This window comes from Salmo salar, chromosome 13 (genome assembly GCF_965601325.2).
Source record: "Salmo salar chromosome 13, fSalSal1, whole genome shotgun sequence".
NCBI lineage: Eukaryota > Metazoa > Chordata > Actinopteri > Salmoniformes > Salmonidae > Salmo > Salmo salar.
The window spans coordinates 70,223,780-70,246,086 of NC_138303.1; the positions used below are offsets into that span (position 1 = coordinate 70,223,780).

At 40.4% G+C, this 22,307-nt stretch overlaps 1 protein-coding gene across 2 annotated transcripts in view; it reads left to right on the forward strand.

The window, feature by feature from the left end:
* The window catches only part of LOC106567646 (opioid-binding protein/cell adhesion molecule), a 613,793-nt gene that overhangs the window by 349,155 nt on the left and 242,331 nt on the right, over nt 1-22,307 (forward strand). The window contains exon 2 of one of the 2 annotated variants that reach the window (XM_082960288.1): nt 10,045-10,135. In XM_082960288.1, the coding sequence (XP_082816414.1) occupies nt 10,045-10,135 (91 nt within the window). Of the gene's footprint in view, nt 1-9,317; nt 10,136-22,307 lie in introns of those variants that run through there. The other variant, XM_014137182.3, reaches the window with a different exon arrangement.

The window sequence follows — 22,307 nt, forward strand, 5'->3', positions numbered from 1 at the left end:
GTTGAACAGGAGTTATAGGTAAAACTATGTTTTCTTAGACTGAATGGATTATTCCTCATTAAAACCATGAATAATGAACGGGTAGCAGCTCATGAAGTTGTCTTGCTGCTATTCTGACATGCAGTAGACATAATGCACATCAGCAATATTACGAATAATAGATAAAATCATAAGATTAAGGCCATAAACATACAGAAGCTCTCATTGTACAGTAAATATTGTATGATACAGTAGACAAGGTAAACATGAAATCTAAGGCACTAAGTCATATTTCCATTATATTCCTTAAATAAATCACTGCAATTAAAAACAAATAAAATAATAATAATAATCTTTATCGGGATGGTAAAAATGTTTCAGTGTAAACTTAAATGACTAAAACCAGATATAAAATATGTAGAACAGATAATGGAGCAATATACAGTTGAAGTGGGAAGTTTACATACACTTAGGTTGGAATCATTAAAACTCGTTTTTCAACCACTCCACAAATTTCTTGTTAACAAACTATAGTTTTGGCAAGTCGGTTAGGACATCTACTTTGTGCATGACACAAGTCATTTTTCCAACAATTGTTTACAGACAGATTATTTAATTTATAATTCACTGTATCACAATTCCAGTGGGTCAGATGTTTACATACACTAAAGTTGACTGTGCCTTGAAACAGCTCGGAAAATTCCAGAAAATGATGTCATGGCTTTAGAAGCTTCTGATAGGCTAATTGAAATAATTTGAGTCATTTGGAGGTGTACCTGTGGATGGATTTCAAGGCCTACCTTCAAACTCAGTGCCTCTTTGTTTGACATCATGAGAAAATCAAAAGATATCAGCCAAGACCTCAGAAAAAAAGTTGTAGACCTCCACAAGTCAGGTTTTTCCTTGGAAGCAATTTCCAAATGCCTGAAGGTACCACGTTCATATGTACAAACAATCGTATGCAAGTATATACACCATGGGACCACGCAGCCGTCATACCGCTCAGGAAGGAGACGCGTTCTGTCTTCTAGAGATGAATGTACTTTGGTGTGAAAAGTGCAAATCAATCCCAGAACAACAGCAAAGGATCTTGTGAAGATGCTGGATGAAACAGGTACAAAAGTATCTATATCCACAGTAAAACGAGTTCTATATCGACATAACCTGAAAAGCCGCTCAGCAAAGAAGCCACTGTTCCAAAACTGCCATTAAAAAGCCAGACTATGGTTTGCAACTGCACATGGGGACAAGGGTGGCAGCATCATGTTGTGGGGGTGCTTTGCTGCAGGAGGGACTGGTGTACTTCACAAAATAGATTGCATCATGAGGAAGAAGAATTATGTGGATATATTGAAGCAACATCTCAAGACATCAGTCAGGAAGTTAAAGCTTGGTTGCAAATGAGTCTTCCAAATGGACAATGACCCCAAGCATACTTCCAAAGTTGTGGCAAAATGGCTTAAGGACAACAAATTCAAAGTATTGGAGTGATCATCACAAAGCCCTGACCCCAATCCTATAGAAAATTTGTGGGCAGACCTGACAAAGCGTGTGCGAGCAAGGAGGACTACAAACCTGACTCAGTTACACCAGCTCTGTCAGGAGGAATGGGCCAAAATTCACCCAACTTATTGTGGGAAGCTTGTGGAAGGCTACCTGAAATGTTTGACCCAAGTTAAACAATTTAAAGGCAATGCTACCAAATACTAATTGAGTGTATGTAAACTTCTGACCCACTGGGAATGTGATGAAAGAAATAAAAGATTAAATAAATAATTCTCTCTACTATTATTCTGACATTTCACATTCTTAAAATAAAGTGGTGATCCTAACTGACCTAAGACAGGGAATTTTTACTAGGATTAAATGTCAGGAATTGTGAAAAACTGAGTTTAAATGTATTTGGCTAAGGTGTATGTAAACTTCTGACTTCAACTGTATTTTTTGAAGAACAATCACCAAAATAAAAAATAAACAGTCAGGGAGAATCAAGAATTCCCAAAATATCATGTCATTTTGTTGGCATTGATTTTGTTATAATGTTTGCGTCACTCAGATTGCATAAGCATGGCAGAATGTGTAGAATTGCAGGAAATTCACTTTAAAACTGCACATGATCTCTCAGCCCCATGGCAAAATCTGTTGAATTGCAGGAAATGTGGTTTAATACAGAAAAATCTTCTATCTGCGGCCAAGAGGACGCCCTTTAAAACCACACCATTGGCCACTTCCACTACCCCAGACAGATGGAAAGATCAACGGAAGTGGGGAAAAATGTGATTTTAATCATTTTCAAATGGATGGCCCGCTGACATTACATTTAGTGTTATTATTGGTTGTCTCAGATTTCCCTAGGTGAAATAAATAGTTCTGACAGCTTTACTGCTGCATAGGCAGGGCAGTTATGTGTGACCTCTCCGTGTTATTGCTAAGGGAGTATAGGACGACCAGTGGTCTAAGATGGTGATATCAATCCAGTCATATTCAGATTTCCCTATTTCACCCGATCGAGAAACATACTGTGCAGCAGTCAAAACATAGGCCTGGCATAGACATGATCCTATTGTGGCCACAGAGAAGATCAAAGGTTGCAGATGATGGTAACGATCATGGATTAACCAACAGATGAAAGACTACTAGAGCCTTGAGTCAAGGCAGTGACAAATACCACCATCCTTTCTGTTCACCCTTGGAAAGAGAGAGAAAAAGAGAGCGAGAAAGAGCAAGCGAGTAAGAGAGAAAAAGAGAAAAAGTGAAGGCAAGCCAGTGAGAAAATTGAAGAGGGATGTGGGAAGCAGGTAAATCAAAGGGGGTTGTGTGGATTTCCTAAACCAAACAAGTTGTTCCAAGCGGTGTGTAATTCACTCCATAGATGATGGGTTTTACAGCCCTTTTGCCTGTATTCTATGCAGCGGTTATCTGTAAATCTGTCAGCGAAATAATAAATTCCATTCCCCCTCTCCATAATCTAATTTGCCTTTGGTGCCAACGGTGCATCAAATGCCTCTGACTTCTTCTCCGGTGGCGGAATCCTGCACTAGTTGCCTTGGCGCTAGCTGCTGTCGCCGCGCCGACGGAGCCCGGGAGTAAATCCCACCTGTCCCACATGAGCCGCTCCGTCAACTGCCCAAAAAATCCATTATCTCGGAATGTTTTATGGGCTTAATGGAGTCCTTATCTTTATTTTGCACTGGGAAAAATATTAATTACACAGCGTAAAAGTTCCTTGGTTATCATCACCCCCCCCACCCCCACCCACCCACACATGTACTGTATCTATCTATGCTTTTCAGTGCTGAATGCAAATGTTTTGTTAAGGCAGGTGTCGACTCGAGCCGATGTGTGTGTTTTCACAGTACTGGTGGCTGCCAATCATTGTGTCTGTTCTTGCACATCGCAACCAACCTCTGAACACAGGAGTTACTATCAACGAGATAAGGGAAAATAATAAGCATGTGAATGTCGCTTCTGTCTGGCAGGGTAGTTAAGAAACCAAGGTGAGGTTTTTTGTTGTTGTGTGTTTTCCCCTTCACACAGCGTGGTGTGACATTTCTCGACAAACCTTTGGAGTGTTGTAAAGGAGAAAAAAACATAATTGGTACTGTATGCTAAGATATCTACGGTGATGTATACATAGGAGATTCAGAGATCAAGCAGTATACACTTTCCCATTGTGTTCCTCTCCATAACAAGCCCTTTCCTACAATCCCTTGGTCTTAATGACTTTGTACTTCCTTTCGCATTTCACTGAAGCACTAACAGGCTGGAGCAGGGAGGCAGGCAGCATCCCTTCAGTAAGGCGAGTGCAAATGAAACCCCATAATTACTAGTCACATTGAGAGAGAGAAAGGACACAAAAACAGCAATGTTTTTGGTTTTTTATTTGTACTGGAAGCATAGCTAACACGTCTGTGGATGCTGTGAATTCAATAGGAGCAGGCTCATTACAGCACAACACTTGCATCCTCTACGTTGGCGGGGTCTCCATGGTGATTAAGGTCTCACAACCTGGTCTCAGAACATTTTGTATTATTCTGTACGTAAATCCAAGACACTCCATTTAGTATGATATGTTCTGTTTCGTATGGCATATATTCATTTGTGGATGTCCATCACCCATTTTGTATGATATGTTATGAATTACAATTTGTATTACATGTTACAAATTTGCAAAACATACAATATGTTACAAATTTGCTAAATGTATGATACTTACAAATTCTAGGTAGGTGACTAGGTGGCTAACGTTAGCTAGCTTGCTAATGTTAGCTAGGCTAGGAGTTAGGGTTAGAGGTTAGGGTTAAGTTAAAGGGTTAAGGGTAGGGTTAGGGGAAGGGTTAGCTAACATGCTAAGTAGTTGCAAAGTAGCAAAAAATGTGTAAGTAGTTGAAAAGTTGCTAGTTAGCTAAAATCCTAAAGTTGTCTGTGAAGAGATTCATCAAACTCGCAGCCTTTGGGTTGCTAGACATTCACATTATACGCCCACCCATCAACCTCGACCAACCACCCTCCTAAGTAACCATCTGTCTTGTGTAACCATATCAAACCTAAGATATCATACTGAATGAATCTACTTGCACATCATCATCTGCTCATTTATTACTCCAGTGTTAATCTGCTAAATTGTAATTACTTCGCTACTATGGCCTATTTATTGCCTACCTCCTCACGCCATTTGCACACACTGTATATGGACTTTATTTTTTTCTATTGTGTTATTGACTGTATGCTTGTTTATTCCATGTGTAATTCTGTGTTGTTTGTGTCGCACTGCTTTGCTTTATCTTGGCCAGGTCACAGTTGTAAATGAGAACTTGTTCTCAACTAGCTTACCTGGTTAAATAAAGGTGAAATAAAAAAATATATTAAAAAATGGAGTGTCTCGGATGTATGAACAGAATAATACAAAATGCTTTGAGACCAGGTTGGATCTCATCACATTGAGGTTAAAAAAGGATAAATATGACACGTGGGTAATTATAGGTAATATTGCAGAAGAGGTGAGATAAAGAAGAGGAAAATGTCGACACACATTGGTTTAGAGCTTAATGAAGGCTTATGGTTTTCTTAGCAAGAAGGTAGAAAAATAACTCTGGGGGTGGGCTTAAGCAACTGCCACCTCATCTTCGATGTTGAGGTCTTATCAACTGACCAGTAAAGCGGTCCATACTTACGCCTCTGTCTTTCAGAAAAGGTGTACTCAGCTGTTTTACTACAGATCAGTTCAGATGAAAATCAGCTGTGTTTTCTGTGAAAGGCATATGGTTGGTTCTGTGAAAGGGTCAAGGTTGGTTCTGGGTTAACTTCTGGACTGACTTATGTTTTCTTTTTTCCTTCTGACTTCTCAGACTACCGAGTGAGCTCATTTAGAATACTTTCATAAACCCACTGTGTTATTATTACAGATAAAGAATGAAACAGCAAGGGAGCTATGTAACAGCATTCAATCAAAAGCACTTTAAAGATGATTGACTAATCAAAGTCGGGGAATTGAATAGGGAAACACAGTGAACCAGATGGCCCTGCGCTGCACATACACTTTTCTACTTTATAAACTGTGAAAGAGATGTCAGATATATATTTTTAGATGCCTTATGACTGTGCTCCCTATTCATTGGAGACGTCTATGTAAGGCCTACTACACATGTTATGAGTTAGCTGACCATGACTCCATCTGCATGAACAAGAATGATGACAAACAGTGCACTACTGTTGGATAATGTATTTTAACTCACAAAATTAAGTTCTAACAAAACCTTACCAAACTGTGTGTTTGTGTGTCTTTGATAGTCAGAGTGAAATGAACTAGGCGTGAAAGCAGCTAAAGTTTATATATCATTATGGGTTCATGATGGTACATTATTAGTGACAGAGAGCAGCTTTCTCCCTCCAGAGGGAAATCTTGTCCAAGAAGATGGTATTATGTCCATGAGAATAGAACCCTATAACGAATAGCCATGTGCACAGTCCCGTCTCAAGCGGACACTTTTACAATGATCTACTGCAAAAGCCCTTAGAACAGCAAAACGTGTTTATTAAAGTGCAATCGTCGAGGGAAACAAACCTTCGAAGTGGAGCAGCTGTTGTGTCGCTGGATGTCGCTCACCCTCGAAATTGCTGAGGTAAAATAATCACACACACACCACCACACACACACACACACACACACACACACACACACACACACACACACACACACACACACACACACACACACACACACACACACACACACACACACACACACACACACACACACACACACACACACACACACACATCCTCACAACTCACTCACAATTCTCATTAATCTGTTCCTCCCCTAATAGCCCCAGTATAAATCTCCTATTGCCTCTAAGGCTGCGTTTACACAGGCAGCCCAATTCTGATCTTTTTCTTCTCATTTGTCTTTTGACCAATCAGATCAGCTCTGAAAAAGAGCTGATCTGAAAAGGATCTGATGTGATTACTCAAAATACCAATAAGAGAATATCAGAATTGGGCTGCCTGTGTAAATGCAGCCTTAGACTCGATTAAAGATAGAACAATAAAGTCAATTTTCTTATCAGCGCGTTGGCAACTGCATGTGAATAGATTCAAAACAGTACCAGACTACATATTTATTTTTTCCTCTTTTTTTTTGTGGTGATGATGCTTGCTTGATTGCCCATGCTGGAGACATACAGCACTGCGGTATTGAGTGTTTCAAGAGATATGCTCCCTATAGAATGATATACTGTACAGGGTGCAGTTATTCTCTCTTCCCACATAACTCTCTCGCAGAGACAGATTCAAACGAAGACACTTTAGAAAATACATGTAACTCCCGCCTAACCTGTGGTCAGGTAGAATGTATGTTCATCTCTCAAAACGAGTTGGTGCTCATACTGCCCAATACCTTTACTGCCCCCACACTGTGATGGCTGAATATAGTGTCACTGCAAAGTGCACTTAATCTGCCTTCCGTAATCTGCCTTGCCTTCCAGTCAGGGAGACATTACCAAGGGGTGATAAAGAGGGGTCCATCGGCATCAATCTTTTTATTAGAAACTAATGGTCTCTTCCACTTCCAAGATGTCCACCGGCCACCTTGAGCTATAGGGCCTTCTCTCTTGTCGATTGCTTGAGCCCCTCCTATGATTGAGATCTGGGAGATGACTCATCCCTGTGGGGCGGGGGTACACCATCACATTCCGAATCCCGAGCCACTTGGAGTCCCACTCCAAAGCCATAACCACTGTCTTCTTCAACAGACTCCTTTTGGTGACTGACGCCTCTCTGGCCGTTTTTCACGTCTTGTTTGCTTACTCCTAATCATAGTTTTTTTCCTGGAACTCAGAACTCTAGAGGAGCATATTGTGGTCGTGCACCTTCCTGGACGCGCCAAAAGCAATTCCAGTTATTCCACACTATGGGAAAACTCAGTAAAACATTCAAATTTGCTGTATTGGCTTTTCACAAAGTTCTGATGGGATGCAATTACACTGAACAAAAATAAGCATCATCAGCCGGGCTAATGACCATGGAGGACCTTCCCCTTTTGTGACTGGTCCAGACAGAAGTACAGACTGACATACACTAAGCTGCCACATAAATTACTTGACATGAACTGTGACAGACTGTGCATATGCATGCCTTTTGTTGAGGACCTAAATTAGGCTAGATTAAGCAAATTGCAATCTATTGTTCACTGAGTTTCAATGGCTCCGATGACATATACTGTATGTGGCAAATATGTGTGCGTGTATGACAAAGGATAATTTCTACTTCAGGGAACATTTTGGGTTATAAACATAATCAAGCACACCCAGCTTTTATAAAATGGCTGAAAATAAATATTTTGACTGACTCATAGGACTGATATCAGCAATAAATACAGTAAGAAAGTTGCAATTGTGTATGCCTTTACTTTAGGTGCTAAAACTATATGAAGCCTGTTTTTTTGTTTGTTTAATAATGCATAAAGAAAGACATTGAGCAAGTGGTTAGTTGTTGAATGGTATTGATAATGTACAAAAGCAAACTATCCACCCAGAGGTAATTGCTCATTGCATACCTGCTACAGTAATTGTTCAAGTATGTGCATGTGTTTTTCTTTCCTGATTGGTGGTTGTGTCCATATAAATAGAATCTCATTCTGTGATTGCGTCATTGTGATTGACAGACACAGGGTCATGTTCAGTAGTCACAAAATGGAGGTTGTACCTGCATTTCTACTATAAAAACACTCGTTTTTGGTTTCAAAGTGTTTCCTGTTCCATACTTTTAATAACGACTGCCTATAATTTCATTTGGCCCTACTGAAAAGATGGGCTTAAAGTGTATAGGAGAGTCTTCCACTAAATAGCTGCTGTTGAACTGCCAATTTTTAAGGACCTACCCTTCACACTCATTTAAACTTTGGCTGCACAAATGATTTTTAGGAATCAATAATGGAACTCCTGGAATGATGGCTCGCTTAGGCTATATAAATGCACTGCAATTAGGCCTCCCGAGTGGTGCAGCGGTCTAAGGCACTGCAGTGCTTGAGGCATCACTACCGATCCGGGGTCGATCCCGGGCTATGTCGCAGCTGGCCGCGACTGAGAGACCCATGAGGCGACGCACAATTGGCCCCAGCGTCGTCCGGGTTAGGGGAGGATTTGGCCGGCCGGGATGTCCTTGTCCCATCGCGCACTAATGACTTCTGTGGCGGGCTGGGCGCATGCATGCTGACACGGTTGCCAGTTATACAGTGTTTCCTCCGACACATTGGTGCGGCTGGCTTCAAGGATAAGTGAGCAGTGTGTCAAGAATCAGTGTGGCTTGGCAGGGTCGTGTTTCTGAGAATGCATGGCTCTCGACTTTCACCTCTCCCGAGTCTGTATGGGAGTTTCAGCGATGGGACAAGACTGTAACTACCAATTGGGGAGAAAAAGGGGTACAAATAAAATAAATGCACTGCTATTAGATGATTGACACAAATGTAATAGCCAGGGGTGTGAAAATGCATGCTATGAGTCATGGGCAGTATATTTAGTCCGCATGCCTTTATCCACACCACCGAAACAGTTGAGTCATACCCAGCAATTTCACTTCAATTTCCCCGGTTCAAGGTTTGAACAATATAGTCTATCTGTAGGTCTAGTCTATAGCATCTGCATCAAAACACACACAGTTTATCCATGTTTACAATTGCATCCCTGATTAACAGTAATGTCCACACACCTGTACAGAGCTATTCACCAAGGTCCCTGCTACCATGACAACCTCACCCCCCTCCCCCTTTCCCCCATTCTCCCTCCTCTTGCCAGAGCTCTTACTGTGAGGGGGTTTAGCAACAAACTCAAATTGGTGGCGCATACTTGTAAAGATTGGGGAAAATAATGGATTCAATGAACCTGATACTCGTTTTTGGTTTTGAGTGAAAATAGAAAGGACATTAGTGCTGCTGTGCTGCTATCCCTGCCTATTTGAAATATGCAACAAATCCCAAGTACTGACGGGATGGTGGAGATCACTAAAACTATATTGTATAGAGTCAATCACAAGAGATAATCACGCATGTGTGTTGTTGTTTGTGCTCTCTTCTTCGGATTTGGCACCAGTGGTTTAAGTTTTATCACGTCATCTCAACCGAAATACATATTTTAGGTTTGCTCTGCGTGGTGTCCACGACTGCAACCGTTAATTTTCCATGAACGTGAAATTGCGCACTGTCATCATCAATACAAGCATTTGGACCATTCGGAAAGGAAAAGTAAACATTTCCATGCGAGCTGCGGAACAGAATGGAACAGGCTGCCAATATATTTTGGAGTGCGCAGTAAGGATAGCTACCCTCTTGCATAGACTATGCTGTACCTGGAAAATATATTTGGATTAACAGATGAACAGTAGGCTATTAACTAACCCGCGCTCGCTCCACAGGACCGCTATACGCATTTGCCTTTTAAAACAACGGAAGCATTGTCTCGACAAGCAGTGGGATTTATAAACCGAAGATGGGTATTTGTGGATACTTTACCGTGTCTTGGAAGTGCCTGGTGGTTCTGTCTTTCAGACTGCTATTTCTTGTCCCCGCAGGTTTGCCTGTCCACAGTCAAGGGGAATCCCAAACCGATAGTAAAGTGATGGACAATATTACCGTCAGGCAAGGCGAAAACGTCTTTCTCAGGTAAAACACTTTCTCATTATTCTTACACTCACTATAAAAAGTTGTATTAACTATGAGTCCAACGTTGCTTTGCCAATTTAAAGTAAAAGAAGAGTGGTTTATGTCTGGTTAAATAATACGATTCTAAATGTTGGCTGTGCTTATGACGGAACTAAGGTGCTTATGATGGAAGAAGCCCCTATACAGGCATGTGCACAGATAGGACTTTACCTTTGCAGAGCACATGCTCCTTTGCACTTCCAGTCTCCAAAGTGCTGTTTTGGCTGGTGGTATAATTTCCCCCAAAATATTATTTTAAATTTTTATTTTGTCATTGTTTTTCAGAACCCACGCCCTCAAGTCCTCTTGACATGGTCAAATTCACCCCCCACCCAGTCCATTTGTTACACCTGTTGATTACGCAGGGCCAGCTCTAGCCTTTTAGGGGCCCTAAGTGAGATTTAGTTGGGGGTGCCACCGACTATTGGAAATTTTCCAGTACCTTGCGAATTTTACAGTATCTATACTGTTTTCTTAGAAGTAGTAAGCAGAATCAATATAGGGTTAACTATTAGACATATGTAAGCAGAATGTAAGCAGAATCCATGTGATTGTGCAAAACTGGATCAACACAGGCCTGGTCATTCTGGGTCTTGTGAAGGCCTTTGGATGTCTACCTCACAGCAAATCATTTTATTGGCCCCCCTCTTGATGGCAGAGATAATTTTTTTGTTTTGAAGTTAATTTCCTGCAATTTTACAGAGAGGTGGCTCCACAGGTTCAAAAGATGTGTGGCAAAATGCCTATGTGTCTTTTCTGGGGCTTGGAGTTTTTCCTGATCTCATGACCTGGTCAGGTAAAACTCTGGGTTCTATTCATAGGCTATGACAAAATATTATTATTATTATTATTAGAGATAGCTTCCCTTTTCATCTGTGCTATGACTATAGGTCTGGGGGTTTTCTTGTCGGGTCATGTGAATTCTAAACTCTCCTGACCTGAGGCGGAAAAAAACTTTCAAACTACCACATACCTTGTTGTGATTCATTATGAATCTGATATCAAAAGAGCCAGAGAACAACTTCAATGGACAACATACTCTGTAGTTTAGTGAACTCCTATGGCAGGGCTGAGCGTTATGCAAAGAATGGTTACAGTGTATTTCTAAATATTAATTTCACTCTTTACACACACACACTGTTAAGCAGTTGACTTTGAAAAATAAAAAGACAGACAGGTTTCAGTGTAGAAAAGTATTTACATTTTATGTCATGAAAACTATTAGTTCATCTCATTACAGTGCTCTTCTGTAATTATTAATTCTGAAAGCTTTATGTAAGGCAGGGTTACATTTAACACTATACACAGTAGACTTTGTAGCGAAGTATTGTTTTTATGTGTAAGTAATAATACCACTAACCTTGTGTTGTCCTGATTGGTTCCCTGGCGCTCACTGTAGGAACTGATTGCCTGTTAAATCTATATATTCAATCATTAAATCAACAATTTTCAACATTTTAATTGAAAATAATATCCCCGTTTTAATGAATTAAATTTTATTGAATGTCACTCATTCTATTGCACTCTATTCTAACCTAACCTGCTAGTCGAAAAAGACTGACGCCATGGCTGTATTTGTGAAAGTTATGGTGATGCCAGAATCTACCAATTCTCTCTTTCTGCATTAGCCATCCATTTTGTTATGGTTGGACAAATGTTTTCAATTGATCTGTGCCGACTGCTCTGTGGCGGATTTGGTGATTTTTTTTACTTTTAAGACAGTGAAATTTATGCCACAAATGTGAATAATCACCAGCAGTGGAAATAAAATAATATGACAACAAACATTAATGGACTAACAAACTGGCTGACTAACCCTTTCAGGCACTTCAGTATCCATTGGCCTTGGATAGCAGCAGCAGAAAATTTCATCTTTATCCTGTGCCAAACACATTTATTCAGTGAGTCTAAATTATTAATATTAGCTGCTGGCTGCATGATTGCATCAACCAAGCTAGCTGAAGTTAGCTAGCTATCTAGCTAGGCTACTCTAAAGCTAACGTTAGTAGTTTTGTGACCTAGATATAGATTGGATAATTCTAGATAGTTTTAGAGGATGACTAAACTGCTTTTATTAACACATATAGTGCCTTGTTTGTCATGAACATTTCTGTTCACTCTTTCATGAGGCAGGCAGGAGAGAAGGGTTTCCACTAAATAACACAGCCACAAAGTCAGATTCCGGCAGGATTCCACTTGGTTTCCACTAGCTTCTACAGTGAGGGGAAAAAAGTATTTGATCCCCTGCTGATTTTGTACGTTTGCCCACTGACAAAGAAATGATCAGTCTATAATTTTAATGGTAGGTTTATTTGAACAGTGAGAGACAGAATAACAACAAAAAAATCCAGAAAAATGCATGTCAAAAATGTTATAAAATGATTTGCATTTTAATGAGGGAAATACGTATTTGACCCCTCTGCAAAACATGACTTAGTACTTGGTGGCAAAACCCTTGTTGGCAATCACAGAGGTCAGACGTTTCTTGTAGTTGGCCACCAGGTTTGCACACATCTCAGGAGGGATTTTGTCCCACTCCTCTTTGCAGATCTTCTCCAAGTCATTAAGGTTTCGAGGCTGACGTTTGGCAACTCGAACCTTCAGCTCCCTCCACATATTTTCTATGGGATTAAGGTCTGGAGACTGGCTAGGCCACTCCAGGACCTTAATGTGCTTCTCCTTGAGCCACTCCTTTGTTGCCTTGGCCATGTGTTTTGGGTCATTGTCATGCTGGAATACCCATCCACGACCCATTTTCAATGCCCTGGCTGAGGGAAGGAGGTTCTCACCCAACATTTGACGGTACATGGCCACGTCCATCGTTCCTTTGACGCGGTGAAGTTGTCCTGTCCCCTTAGCAGAAAAACACCCCCAAAGCATAATGTTTCCACCTCCATGTTTGACGGTGGGGATGGTGTTCTTGGGGTCATAGGCAGCATTCCTCCTCCTCCAAACACGGCGAGTTGAGTTGATTCCAAAGAGCTCCATTTTGGTCTCATCTGACCACAACATTTTCACCCAGTTGTCCTCTGAATCATTCAGATGTTCATTGGCAAACTTCAGACGGGCATGTATATGTGCTTTCTTGAGCAGGGGGACCTTGCGGGTGCTGCAGGATTTCAGTCCTTCACGGCGTAGTGTGTTACCAATTGTTTTCTTGGTGACTATGGTCCCAGCTGCCTTGAGACCATTGACAAGATCCTCCCATGTAGTTCTGGACTGATTCCTCACCGTTCTCATGATCATTGCAACTCCACGAGGTGAGATCTTGCATGGAGCTCCAGGTCGAGGGAGATTGACAGTTATTTTGTGTTTCTTCCATTTGCGAATTATAGCACCAACTGTTGTCACCTTCTCACCAAGCTGCTTGGCGATGGTCTTGTAGCCCATTCCAGCCTTCTGTAGGTCTAAAATCTTGGCCCTGACATCCTTGGAGAGCTCTTTGGGTCTTGGCCATGGTGGAGAGTTTGGAATCTGATTGATTGATTGCTTCTGTGGACAGGTGTCTTTTATACAGGTAACAAACTGAGATTAGGAGCACTCCCTTTATGAGTGTGCTCCTAATCTCAGCTCGTTACCTGTATAAAAGACACCTGGTAGCCAGAAATCTTTCTGATTGAGAGGGGGTCAAATACTTATTTCCCTCATTAAAATGCAAATCAATTTATAACATTTTTGACATGTGTTTTTCTGGATTTTTTTGTTGTTATTCTGTCTCTCACTGTTCAAATAAACGTACCATTAAAATTATAGACTGATCATTTCTTTGTCAGTGGGCAAACGTACAAAATCAGCAGGGGATCAAATACTTTTTTCCCTCACTGTACATGGCCTCAAAGTCAGATTCTACAGTGACAAAGTCAGAATACACAGCCACAAAGTCAAAATTGGCTTTTTGGTATTAGTTTAAGGTTAGGATTAGTCATAAGGTTAGCAGTGTGGTTAAGATTAGGGTTAAGGCTAGGTTCAAAATCAGATTTTAAAAATACAAATTGTAGGAATGCGTGTGGTTTATGAGTTTGTGGATTTAGAAGCTAGTGTTAACCTTTGTGACGACTATTCCACAGACTGAAGAGGAGTGTGAGCCAAGAAAAAAACAAGTGCAGAGTGCAGAGTCAAACAACGAGGTGCTGGTGCAACCAAAAGAGTTGTTGAGAGGCGTGGTTTATAGGCTCTGTAAACTGTAGCTAGAAGACTACTGTGAAACCACCTGTTGCAGCGAGCGTGGGGGTTACTGCTTAAAATCCTAGGGACAGGGTTGTATTCACTATACAAAAGAGAGGCAAAGGAAATTGGGTGAGGTGCTATGTCAACCTGTCCAATAAGAAACACCTGCTTTCTTTTCCGTTGCAAAAGTTTTTCTATGACGTGAACTAATGAATAATGGTGCTTTCAAGACAACTTGGAACTCTGGCAAAAAAAAGGTCACATGACGTCAGTGATCTTCAGGTCGGAAAGTCTAAGCTCTAGAAAGATGTCAGAGTTTCCGACATGGAATTCAGAGTTGGTTGACTGCTCAAAACGATTTCCCAGTTGTTTTGAACATGGCATATGTCTGGTAAACACGTTCAGTGGTGCTGCTTTGAAAGTAGTGTGGTGGCGCCATACCAGATTGAAAAGTCCTGGTGCAAATGCTGTCTCGCCACATGTTTTCCGGCAGCTCTTATTCTACAGATTTTTCCATGGGACAAAGAATATTTTTTTGCAGTTTTACAGCTAATTTCCTGCAATTCTACCCATTTAGCCATGGGGTGGAGATAATTATTTTGCAGTTTTAAAGCATTTTTTTTAAAGCTACAACTGCCGCTTTTCTTTTAGGTCAGAAAATAAATACAAGTTACGGTCTCACTCCTACTTACTTTTAACAGTTCCTAAAATCAGAAAGTGATCATGGAAAAAAGTGTTTTAGTTACTCAGTTCCGTGGTCTTGGAATTCTCTCCAGACCAGCTTGAAACTCCAAGATCTTGTTTCCTTGGAGGAGTTTAAAAGTTTGGTTGAGTCACATGTTACTGAGGAATTTGATTGTCATTAGGACTTCATGCGGTGGTACATATGATAGATTTGTATCTATGATGCTTGTATGTTTCTGTAATTGTAACGTACTGTATGTGTGTATGTCAAATTTTGTTTATGGTGTGTCTATGTCAGTAAGTTGTTATGTCTGATATTTATCTGAAACATTATTCCCTCCTCCTGCCGTCTTGGTTGGACCAGGTGTCTCTTGACAAATAGTTTTTATCTCAATGAGACTTAACTGTCTAAATAAAGCTTTAAAAAAAATCCCTAAAATGATACATATTTTGCCATGGTTTATGCCATGTTAATATGGTATCTGAGTGAGAATGACAAAAGAAAGTTGGCTAGACTAACTACCAATAAAAATATTGATGCACATTATTCTTTTAATAATTCTTCAAGCTCTGTCAAGTTGGTTGTTGATGCTTGCTAGACATCCATTTTCAAGTTGTTGTGTCTTTGGCTATGCCGGATTAAGTGATATGACATGCTATTCTATAGAATCCTTTCTCTGTAATTAATATTACCTGATTGAGCTAATCATGTAAATATAATTAACTAGAAAGTAGGGGCACCACGTAAGAGTGTTTATAGAGCTGTTATCTTCCGAATAAACTCTTAAAGACCTAGTAATATTTTACATCAATAGCAGTCAATATTAATCGTCGCCTTATTTCAGTCTCATCTGAAAGTTGTAAATTCTTGGTTATCTTCACGAACCCTGGCTAACAGGTTGAATCAGCAATATAAAATTGGGTTTAATTATTTATTTACTAAATACCTAACTAATCACACAGAATTACATTTCCACAGAATGCAAATTATGTCATACAGAAAACGTCCCTGGTGGACGGAGCCGACATGATGGCTGGTTACACAAAGGAAAGGGGGTTGGGTTTGAATGAAAGAGCGGAAGACTGAGGAACAAAGAGAGAAGCTATGTTATTGTAAATACAGTATTTTATGCATTCTAAATTACCGCCCATTTGGAAAAGGAAAATGCAATAAATATTTACTCTGAGCTGCAATTCGGTAGGTTGGTCGTAGATGCTGGCCGTGTTGGCCAACAGAGATCTTCCTGTCCTCGGAAGAATGTCTCTGGTGGTAAATTGGATACGTTGTAGTATCGTCTTTGTGTGATAGACTGAATACGTCGTCCGTCCTTTCCTAGCCCACGTTTACAGCGGCCTCTGCAAACTCAACGGCTAGGAGGTATCACTTCTGTAGTGAATAAGAGTTCAAAGTTCATACCATTCGCAACCAAAGCTCACACTGAGGTTGGCTTCATTCTGTAGTTATTATCTGAATCCTTCTGACATCGGACCGTCGCCCTAATGTACCCGGAACAGCAAGTTATTCGCCCTTTTAACCTCTCTAGGGTAGGGGGCAGTATTTGCACGGCCGGATAAAAAACGTATCCGATTTAATCTGGTTATTACTACTTCCCAGAAACTAGAATATGCATATAATTGTTTGATTTGGATAGAAAACACCATAACGTTTCTAAAACTGTTTGAATGGTGTCTGTGAGTATAACAGAACTCATATGGCAGGCAAAAACCTGAGAAGATTCCTTACAGGAAGTGCCCTCTCTGACCATTTCTTGGCCTTCTACACTCTCTTTATTGAAAACTGAGGATCTCTGCTGTAACGTGACACTTCCTACGGCTCCCATAGGCTCTCAGAAGGCGGCAGAACGTTGAATGATGACTTTGCAGCCCATTGCTGAAAAACAGTAGCGCATTTGGATAGTGGTTGATCAGAGAACAATGAGACAGGGGCGCGCGTGCACGAGAAGAGTCCATTTTAGATTTTTAGTTTTTGAACGAAAACAGGGTTTCCCGGTCGGAATATTATCGCTTTTTTACGAGAAAAATCGCATAAAAATTGATTTAAACAGCAGTTGACATGCTTCGAAGTACGGTAATGGAATATTTAGAATTTTTTGTCACGAAACGCGTCGGGCGCGTCACCCTTCATCACCCTTCGGATATTGTCTTGAACGCACGAACAAAACAGAGGATATTTGAACATAACTATGGATTATTTTGAACCAAACCAACATTTGTTATTGAAGTAGAAGTTCTGGGAGAGGATTCTGATGAAGAACAGCAAAGGTAATACAATTTTTCTTATAGTAAATCTGAGTTTGGTGAATGCCAAACTTGGTGGGTGTCAAAATGGCTAGCCCGTGATGGCCGAGCTATCTACTCAGAATATTGCAAAATGTGCTTTTGCCGAAAAGCTATTTTAAAATCGGACATAGCGATTGCATAAAGGAGTTCTGTATCTATAATTCTTAAAATAATTGTTATGTTTTTTGTGAACGTTTATCGTGAGTAATTTAGTAAATTCACCGGCAGTGTTCGGTGGGAATGCTAGTCACATGCTAGTCACATGCTAATGTAAAAAGCTGGTTTTTGATATAAATATGAACTTGATTGAACAAAACATGCATGTATTGTATAACATAATGTCCTAGGGTTGTCATCTGATGAAGATCATCAAAGGTTAGTGCTTCATTTAGCTGTGGTTTGGGTTTATGTGACATTATATGCTAGCTTGAAAAATGGGTGTCTGATTATTTCTGTCTGGGTACTCTGCTGACATAATCTAATGTTTTGCTTTCGTTGTAAAGCCTTTTTGAAATCGGACAGTGTGGTTAGATTAACGAGAGTCTTGTCTTTAAAATGGTGTAAAATAGTCATATGTTTGAGAAATTGAAGTAATAGCATTTCTAAGGTATTTGAATATCGCGCCACGGGATTCCACTGGCTGTTGAGTAGGTGGGACGATTTCGTCCCACATACCGTAGAGAGGTTAACACAGAGGCTGCAGGCCTTGCGTACTTGGAACAGGAGGTTACATTTTCGTAAGGGGCTTATATAGTGGAGGGAGAGAAGGGTGTGTTTCATAGTTTATAACCCATGTCTCTTCACAGGGGCGGGCCACTGATTTGAGCAGAGGTCTAACCTTATGAAAACCCATTTCTCTCATTTGGAAGCTAAGATTACATTTAATCTTTTCACACATAGTTTCATATTTAACTTCCCTGGGCAAGCGTCCCACCCTAGTCAACAGCCAGTGGAATCGCGTGGCGTGAAATACAAATACCTAAAAAATGCTATAACTTCAATTTCTCAAACATATGACTATTTTACACCATTTTAAAGACAAGACTCTCGTTAATCTAACCACATTGTCCGATTTCAAAAAGGCTTTACAGCGAAAGCAAAACATTAGATTATGTCAGGAGAGTACCCTGCCAAAAATAATCACACAGCCATTTTCAAAGCAAGCATATATGTCACAAAAACCAAAACCACAGCTAAATGCAGCACTAACCTTTGATGATCTTCATCAGATGACACTCCTAGGACATTATGTTATACAATACATGCTTGTTTTGTTCAATCAAGTTTATATTTATATCAAAAACCAGCTTTTTACATTAGCATGTGATGTTCAGAACTAGCATACCCACCGCAAACTTCCGGTGAATTTACTAAATTACTCATGATTAACGTTCACAAAATACATAACAATTATTTTAAGAATTATAGATACAGAACTCCTTCATGCAATCGCGGTGTCAGATTTTAAAATAGCTTTTCGGCGAAAGCACATTTTGCAATATTCTGAGTACATAGCCCGGCCATCACGGCTAGCTAATTTGACACCCAAAAAGTTTGGCCCTCACCAAACTCAGATTTACTATAAGAAAAATTGGATTACCTTTGCTGTTCTTCATCAGAATGCACTCCCAGGACTTCTACTTCAACAACAAATGTTGTTTTGGTTCCAAATAATCCATAGTTATATTCAAATACCTCCGTTTTGTTCGTGCGTTCAAGTCACTATCCGAAGGGTGACGCGCGAGCGCATTTCGTGACAAAAAAATGAAAATATTCCATTACCGTACTTCGAAGCATGTCAAACGCTGTTTAAAATAAATTTTTATGCTATTTTTCTTGTAAAATAGCGATAATATTCCAACCGGGCGACGTTGTATTCATTCAAAGGCTGAAAGAAAAAAATGGAGAATTCTGATGAACGCGCTTCTCAGTCTCACTGTTCCCAGGCTGACCACTCACAAACAGAGCTCCTGTACTTCGCCCAGAGACTGCAGACACCCCATTACACTTTCTGGCGCCTTCTGAGAGCCAATGGAAGCCTTAGAAAATGTCACGTTACAGCAGAGATGCTGTATTTTCGATAGAGATGCAACTGAAGGACAACAAATTGTCAGACAGGGAGCTTCCTGTATTGAATCTTCTCAGGTTTTGGCCTGCCATATGAGTTCTGTTATACTCACAGACACCATTCAAACAGTTTTAGAAACTTTAGAGTGTTTTCTATCCAAATCTACTAATTATATGCATATTCTAGTTTCTGGGCAAGAGTAGTAACCAGTTTAAATCGGGTACATTTTTTATCCGGCCGTGCAAATACTGCCCCCTAGCCCCAACAGGTTAAACATTTAAATTGCACAACAATTCCATGTGAATTTGATAACTAGAATGTGCAGACTTTCCCAGATACAGTTTATGTCATCCTGACATCAGTCATAATGTTTCAGATGACAACCGAACTGACATCATATTCATTAAGTACCAACGCATATTCTCAACTGGTTGGATTACCGAAATATGGTTCCTTTCCCCCACCTTTTGATGTCCCCAGACTCTATATGTTTAACAAAGGCTTTTCAAGAGTCCTTCTGTAGTCAAGAGAGAGAGGGAAGGGAGAAAGGTATTTATGGGGGGTCATAAACCTACCCACAGGCCAATGTCATGACAAAGTCCTGCTAAAGATTTTCAAGTAGATTTAACTGGGCCACTCACAAACATTCAATGTCGTCTTGGTAAGCAACAGTGTATATTTGGCCTTGAGTTTTAGGTTATTGTCCTGCTGAAAGGTGAATTTGTCTCCCAGTGTCTGCTGATTCCTTGCCGATGACAAGCATACCCATAACACGGTAGAGGCTGTTGACTTGAAAAATTGAGGAGGATGGGAGACCACCGGTATAGGCGCAGACCGCACAGAGATGACAAAGCGTGTTTCAAAAATCACCAAAGAAATTATTTTAACCTAAAGCATTTAATAAAGACATTTATTGTATAATATTATGGGGAATGGGAATGAAAGGGCTACTTGCAGTGTTGGGAAGGGATCACAGCAGTGATTGAATGAGGGTATGATGAATGAATTGAGGTGTTCTGAGGCTTGACTTCAGTGCAGGACAGGGGTTGAGGTGTTCATAGGCTTCAGTGCAGGACAGGCTCATCATGGATGGATGGTGTTGGAGAGTTATTTCAAGTAAGGACTAAGAATGAGTTAGTCCAAGCAAGGACTAAAATCATTGATGCATGTTCATCCCATACAGTATGTCAGATCTCTAATGTTTAGGTATAGCCTGGGCTGCTGCAACATTTATGTAATGAGTTTTTACTTGTCTGTCCGGAGTGATTGTTATCACCTTTGCTAAATAAATACTGGAAGAAGGGGAAAGAAAGCCTACTTGAGCGCATGCAAAAACATGCCCTGCGTCAAACTCTTTTTAATCTCACTTGTAATAGATCATTCTGAATTGATTTCTATATCCCAGAGAAGACAGTAGAAACTTCCATATGCTCAGCAAGTAAAGCATCGTAATGTGCAATTACCTCTGAAAGCTTGTAGTTGCCCTTGTCAGCTGAATTTTCCCTTTTGTTAGCAGTTGATGTTATTCTTCAATAACACAGACCCCAAAGCAAATCAGGGGGAGAAACATATATTTATTCAAAGAGAACAAATCATAGTTGTTATGCTGGAAAGTAGATGGTAGATGGTCATTCTTCCCTGTTCTAAATGTCTTCTCATCTGAACAAAGAGACAGGATGTAGTTTATAACCCAACCCAACCCTACCCTGTAGTTGACCAATTTGAATTCCTTGCAGTAAAATTGGGCCAATGGCCAAATAACAAGTATCCCATTTCAAGCTCAATGTATAGACAATTTGGACCAATGAGAACTTACCACATGTAGCTATGAGTCCTGGACTGAAATTCCTCCCGTGTTCCTGACCCATTAATCTTCAGTTCCCCATTACAGAAAAACATTTTTTTTCCATTTGATTATTAATTCCCTCTTGACCTTAAGTCCTCTACGTTGTGTATTTATCTTTGAATATTCTTACACTTTCTTTGCGCCTCTAAGTAAAAGCCAACTCTTGCCTATAAGCTGCTTGTGACCCTGCAAGTCCCTGCAGCAATGTTCCAACATCTAGTCAAAAGCCTTCCCAGAAGGGTGGAGGCTGTTATAGTAGCAACGGGGAACCAACTCCATATTAATGCCCATGATTTTGAAATGAGATGTTCGACAAGCAGGTGTCCACATGCTTTTGGTCATGTAGTGTATTAAGAGTGGTACTCAGTCCATTAGCGGTTCTGGGGGGGGGGGGGGGGGGGGCTGTGACAACAATTTTGGACCCCCTTGTGGCCCCCCTAAATGTGGATTATGAAATAATTTTACATAACTATCGTTGCTATCGTTCTTTTTTTACATCCATTATTAGACATTGGCAACGCGGAACACTAATTTAACCCACACATTTTCTAGAGGGACGGCTTTAGGCGGAACACAACAGTATCGTACCACATGTATCTGCATTATGAACATGGTCTTTTGCCTGCTAATGCCTGCAGTGCAGTGAAGAAAACGACATGACAACAATAACGTCTAATGTAACTGGCCCCTCTAACAGTACAACTGGCCCCAGCTTGGCCCCCCCAGTTGAAATGGTCTAGAACCGCCACTGACTCAGTGGTGTGTTGTATTTTCCACAAACATAATGCTTTGTATTCAGGACATAGTAAATTTCTTTGCCATATTTTTTTCAGTTTTACTTTAGTGCCTTATTGCAAACAGGATGCATGTTTTAGAATATTTTTATTCTGTACAGGCTTCCTTCTTTTCCCTCTGTCATTTAGGTTAGTATTGTGGAGTATGTAATTGATCCATCGTCAGTGTTTTCTCCTATTACGGTCATTAAACTCTGTAACTGTTTTAAAATCACCATTGGCCTCATGAAATCCATGAGTGTTTCCTTCCTCTCCGGAATTGAGTTAGGAAGG